Below are 6,227 nucleotides of genomic sequence, written 5' to 3' on the forward strand. Positions count from 1 at the left end.
CTTCACAGCTAATTGATGGAAAACCTAAAATGCACAGGCATGTCCAGCTCTCTCTGAAGTGTTCAAACCTAACTTACATACATCCTATAAATGTTTCAAGTAACACAAGCAGGATTTAAAGTGACTCCTGAGCACCAAGTGTCTCTCCCAAAACCAGATGATGTCTACTGGCCAAGAGAAATGTTGGGATAAAACTCAAACTTACACTTGTGATTTTTACTGATGGTTTCTGTGTTACAGTACAGAACTTGTGTAAATGCAGTGGGCAGACAAAAGGCAGCTTGGATGCTATTTTGAGCTCGTGGATGTTCCTCTCTGCTTTTCTGCTTCTCCCTTCTAAACTGTTTGTATTTGAAGACGACGGTATTTCTCTGTGACTGTGCAGAATACCTGGAACACTGGATCTTAACTCCTGTGGGAGCCTTCCCAACCTCAAGGATATAAAATACAGCACATATTTTTAAGAAGTGAACTACACATCTCTATTTTACTGTATAATACTTTTGTATCATCCATTACTCTGGAAGGCTGTGCTGAAGTTTAAAAACTGATGAGTTGGAGATTAAGAGACTTACAGGTTAAAGCAGCTCTGCAGCACAATAATAAACACATCTTTAGCACTGGTCACTTATTAATGTGTCATGTACATTACAATGTAAATGAGGTGTGCATCCCTCTGTGTTCCTGTGGGAACTTTCCTTTTATCCCCCATATAAACATTACTGAGAGTGGACATTTTTTCCCCTGTTTTCAGGCATAATGATGCTACAAGCACAAGGAAGGGATTAAGGGGCAGTTGCCTAAAAAGGGATGTGCTGTGTGCACAAATCATCTTGCTACCCACTTCTTGCTTTCCCTCATACCTAAAATGTATTTTATTTATTTTCTTGTGACTCTCAGTCTATAATGAAATACCTCTGCTACTGTGCTTCATATAACCCTTTGTCTGCCAATTTTTTTTTTCCTCTCTCTGACAACAAACCATGTAACCTCTTCAGAACATAATCTTGCTTTAATCATTCCCTGCTGTCCCAGAAGCATTTGCTCGTGGGACAGATAGCATTTTTCATTTTGTGTCCTACATCTTTTTCTGGTAAGAATTGAAGTCCCAGTTGCATTATATGATTCTTCAGAACATATTGAGAGTAAGACTCAATGGAGCATCAGGGTGCTCTGAAGTGCACTCTGCAATGTGATAGAACCTGTCAGTTTTCAACTAAGCTCTGTAATATTTGAGAACAGTAATATCTTAACAGTACAGAGTAGAAAGGTGATGGCTCACATTCAGTTTGTTTCCACACTGACTCCATGAGAGCTAAGTTCCTTAGACAGGCTTTTGTGGCTGCAAGTTCAGCAATGGATAATAGATATATATATTATGGATTTAAGCATCTTCCCCTATTCTTGATGCATGATTAAATCATGACTCAGATAAAAAATGCATTCTTTGCAGCTTTATAAATTAATGAGTGAGGGGCATTGTTTTACCATAGTGCTGCCTCAAACTGTAAATCTTACTTTGTGAAACAGGGTGGAGACCTTGTGCACTCTCCTGTCTTCAGAAACAAAAAATAAATTCGTATTCCAATAAAAATCCCAGGTATTAAACAACTAATCCTAGCACAAACTGTGTATGCCTCTGTAATTGAAGATAAGAGTACTCAGCAATGCTTGGCAAAACCCTAGGCTAAGAAAACTGAAACACATTATCCAGCTGAATCTACAGGGCAATGCTTAGGTCAAGAAAAGACAATTTTTCTAATATAAATTAGATGAAGCTACCTGTGTGTAAATTCTGTATCCTAAAAACTACATGCAATTATGTAGCAATAATAATGGCATGTATATTCCCAGATTTTTTTGAGAAATTATATTTGGAATAGAGTGCTGCAAGGTCTTGAAGTTTGAATTGCCTTCTTGGCAGCACTCAAGACTGTAAAGTGAACACAAGCAGAATTTTAATGGCTGTATTCAGCTTGAAGAAAGGCATCCAAAAGTACAGACCCGGTTCTTTACCAAGTTTAGGTTTAGCCTTTCTTTGACAGAAAACATGACCATTTTTGCCACAGTCATATTTTCTGGAAAAATCCCTTTGCCCAGGATTCTTCTCCTGGGAAGTTGAGAAGCCTCAGAGAAAAAGGAAAACAATAATTATCTGATTTGCTTCTCCTCTGTTTTGCTCCTTTGGAATGTGTTTGGACATTGTTTACCAACAGGTGATTGCTTCATTAATTTCATGTGAATTGTTTTCACTCATTGTCCAATCAAGGTCAAGCTGTGTCGAGGCTCTGGAAAGAGTCATGAGTTTCATAATCATCTTTTTAGCCTTCTATAAGTATCCTTTCTGTATTCTTTAGTGTAGTTTAGTATAATATTCTTTATTATAATATAGTATCATAAAATAATAAATTAGCCTTCTAAGAACATGGAGTCAGATCCATCATTCCTTCCTGCCATGGGGCACCCTGCAAATACAATACATTTTCACCATTTCAAACAAAAAGACCATTTCATAAGTCACCTGTGTATTCCTGCATTACATGGGATGTTTATTCATTTGGTAGCAGATAGACAAGTACAAAAATAACTATAGCGGGATTTCTCATCCAGTTAAATAATTCTCTGCCACACAGACATGCCAACATTGCAGCTGCACGGAACCTGGGGGAAAGTGTTACAGTCTTTGTCAGGCATTAATCTGCATCAGATTATGAACCAAAAAGCTTCAAACAGTTGGAGCTATGAGTGGGTGTTTCCTACCCAAAGACACAGGAGTTGTGCTTCATCTGCTGAGAATTAAATCATAACCGAAATATTCTGAACTAAGTTATCACTGCTTCTGTGAGAGAAGCAAGCTGGTGTATGGGGTGCATTTTTTAAATCCTGTTTGTTTCAGAGCCAGGATGTTGTTTCACAGATTACCTCTGCCAGGAGCATGTTTTATGAGCTGTCTGGACATGGTTGTTCTTGTCCTTACGGGTTTGTAGTGACCCCTCCTGTAGCTGCAGCGCCCGGCTGTGAGGGCAGCAGTGCAACAGCACAGGCAGAGGAGCGAGGAGCAAAGCACAACAGGAATCAGCCAGACCCCCAAAGATGCAGCTTCCCAGGCTGCTGCCTCGTTGTCTGATGTGGAATTCCTGCCACTGGAGCCTTTGGTTTCATTGAGGTGCTGCTTGCTGCTGTTCAGGTGGGGACGGGTGGGCACGTGGGATAACACCTGGGCAGGCCTGGGGCTCAGAGCTGAGTGTGCAGTCTTGGCTGAGCTGGTGATGACCGACCTGCTGCTTGTCCTCTCAGCAAAAGCAATGGCTGCTGGGGAGGTTTGTGCTCTGGAAAAGGCTGTACCTTCAGTTCTCTGCACTGTCAGGCTCCAGCTGGGGCTGGGAGTGCTTGCTGGTAAGCCATGGCTCATGGCAGCAGGAGGAGCTCGGAGCAGAGGGGAATCTGACATGGTGCCATTGTGATGTTGGCATCTTCCCCCCTCAGGGGTCTTTGTGCTGTGCTGCCTCTCAGGTTTACTTGCTGAGGAGTAGGCATTTGGCTCTCGGGATTTCAGTTTCTCAAAAATGAGAAGATCTGGATCAATCCCTATGGAAATAGGATAATGTTAGTTTATTGATAAAAGCTTGTCTGCACACCCACAAAAATGGAAACAGAGGCAGGGCAGGGAAACCAAATAATGCCCTTTTGGATTGGAAGTGTCACTGCCTTGGGTTATGGGACACCTTATGGAATGCAAGGGATTTTGGGATTGCACACAATTTACTATGGGATGTTTAGGGAAGGAACCAAAGGTGAGGAAAGGGTAGTGAGGGCAGGGAAATCCAGGAAAGCTCTGTGTGTGTGACAGTCTGCACCAGCAGCTGGAGGGAGGCTGCACCCTGGGGGCTCAAATATCCCAGGGGTGTTGAGTTTGGGGTCCAGACTGGGCACCCTGAGAGCATCTCAGCCCAGCTGCCAGGGCACTTTGCATTGTATATATGTGTGTGTATATCTACACATATTTATATATTTTCACTACACAAAAAGCAGGATGAGGCTTTTGGTGCTCCCTGTGTTGGTGTGTTTGCTTTATGCGTTTGTCTGTGTTACCTCTGTGCTCACAGGGCATTTGCCTAATGAAAATAAATGTTCAGCCTTGTTACTGCTTGGGTCTGGGGACATGGAGCAGTGGCAGCCTCCTCTCTCAGTCTGTCAGAGCTGGGAGGATATTTTGGCCAAGGACAGCACTGATGAGGTACTCAGAGCATGGATCTTGAGAGCAGGGTATATCTTCAAGCTCCTTTCTCATTGAGTGGAAGAAAGGGGGGAATTATTTTCAGAAGTAGGTATATAAATGAAAAAGGAAATAAGTCTTTATCTCTTTTAACATTGTGTGTTACTTCAGGAGATCATTTAGCACAGCAGCTGACCTGGTATCATTTTAACATTTCCTAGTGCTGCTCTGTTTTCAGCCTTTATAAATGAAATGCCTAATTACCTGTTGTGATGTTGTACAAAATGACATCAACTCCAGCCTTTAGAATGCAGCTTTCCAAAGCTGGGCAAGACATGTGCAGGCAGTTCCTGTTCCCATGAATGGCTCCATGGTAGAACACTGCTAGATTGCAGGAGACTGGAACCCATAAAGAACAAAGGTGAGCTTCTCAGCAGAATGACCATTGCATTTTGCATGTTATGATGTTATTTAATGTCAGAAATTCATTATATTTGCCCAGATCCTGTGGGAGGAGAGACCAGATCCTGTGGTTCTCTCATTATCATATAAACTAATTGAGCATACAGTCAAAAGAGAACTTATATTCTTATTTTACATCTGGACTAGAACAGCCATATGAGTGCTACTTCTGTATTTCATTAAATAATAACTGATTTAAAGCCCTTTGAAATGCCCTCTAATATCGCTTTTTAGTTAAGATAGTAACAAATTTTGTTTGACTATATATGATTATGAAAAGGAGATTTCAAGTTACCATTTATTATCTCTGTAAGTATCCAGTCCCATGTAGGGGGATATGAGAAAAAGCTTGTTGTTGAGATAGGAACAACCTTGCTGAAATGTATGTAATTTTTCTCACCTCATATTATTTAAGACACAATTTGACTCTTCCCAGGATTGCTGCTGGATGTTATTTATGTCACTGTCAGGTTGTGAAGGTCATATTTTTGCTCATAATTCAAAATACAATCTAAATTTATATTGACTTTATTTAGTAACTGGTACCTCGCTTTCATCCTCCAAAACCTTATCCCAACCCCTTTCCAGCCTGGAGAGTTTTGAAAATTTAGGCACCACAAACATGCAATTCATATATCCTTCTAAAATACACTCCTGTAGAGTACAAGTGCAATGTGATACAAAGTACAAGGCTTAGGACAAAGAATGATTTTGTTTATTTTCACTCTTAGCCTGAGTTTACCAGAGAAAAGGGGCGGCCAGCTGAATAACTGCTATTATTTGTTGCTGTAACTTTAGTGTTACCTGGTTTGCATGGTATAAACACAGAATAAGAGGGAAATTTGTATTTCAGTGAAGGACACACTGTGTGTCCCCTCCACTCTCCCTCTCACCATGTCCTAGTCTGATGCCATCCTGCAGGAACAGAATGCTGTTGGAATCACAGTCACTGCTTGTTTCCTATAATATAGATGGGGATGCCCCATAGATGGGGATGAATACTGAAGAGTGACTCTCTTAATGCTGGTATTGCCAACTAAGTTACTCTTTTAATATTGCGATAACAAGCTTTGCAACAAAGATCTAAAGTTGCAAAGCTTGTAATTTTAGTGTGCTCCTAGTGTAGTCTGAAAAAATACAGACTATCAATTTCCTTTCCATGGGACAACAGTTGCAATGTGCCTCTGCTTTCCTGCCTCCTTCCCCCCCCTCTATTTCTTCTTCGAGCGAAGGGCTGTTTATATAAACATTACCCAAAATGGGGGCTCGGTGCGTGCCGGGGCGCTGCCAGCCAGCACTCACCGTTGCTCCGGAGGCAGCAGCTCCTGCTGCACTGCTGGGACGAGGATTCCGCGTAGCCCCGCAGCAGCCGCGCTCCCCGGCGCCGCGACTCCCGCAGGTCCAGCAGGAGCCCCGGGAAGCGCCGGATCCAGCAGTTCTTGTAGAAGGCGGTGGGCGAGCAGAGGCGCTGGGGGAGCCCGGGCAGCCCCAGGAGCCCCAGCAGCAGCAGCAGCAGCAGCGCTGGTGCCGCCGCCAGCAGCGCGGCCAT

At 42.5% G+C, this 6,227-nt stretch overlaps 1 protein-coding gene across 1 annotated transcript; it reads right to left on the reverse strand.

Annotated features, from left to right (window-relative positions):
• Window positions 1-2,911: 2,911 nt before the first annotated feature.
• On the reverse strand, window positions 2,912-6,227 carry MANSC4 (MANSC domain containing 4). The gene is made up of 3 exons (XM_054282234.1): window positions 5,981-6,227; window positions 4,481-4,615; window positions 2,912-3,588 (listed from the first exon to the last, which is right to left on the reverse strand). The coding sequence occupies exons 1-3, from the start codon at window positions 6,225-6,227 to the stop codon at window positions 2,912-2,914; spliced, it is 1,059 nt and encodes a 352-aa protein (XP_054138209.1).

The sequence above is a fragment of the Melozone crissalis genome, unplaced genomic scaffold, assembly GCF_028551555.1.
Source record: "Melozone crissalis strain CALT ecotype California unplaced genomic scaffold, PUWL_Pcris_2 ptg000033l_1, whole genome shotgun sequence".
In the NCBI taxonomy this organism is placed as follows: Eukaryota; Metazoa; Chordata; class Aves; order Passeriformes; family Passerellidae; genus Melozone; species Melozone crissalis.

Coding starts and splice junctions, on each gene's coding strand:
- MANSC4 (XM_054282234.1), bottom strand. CDS start 6,227: ATGGCCGCGCTGCTGGCGGCGGCACCAGCGCTGCTGCTGCTGCTGCTG. Junction 4,616..5,980: donor CTGCTGCCTCCGGAGCAACG/GTGAGTGCTGGC, acceptor TATGGGTTCCAG/TCTCCTGCAATCTAGCAGTG. Junction 3,589..4,480: donor TTTGTACAACATCACAACAG/GTAATTAGGCAT, acceptor CTATTTCCATAG/GGATTGATCCAGATCTTCTC.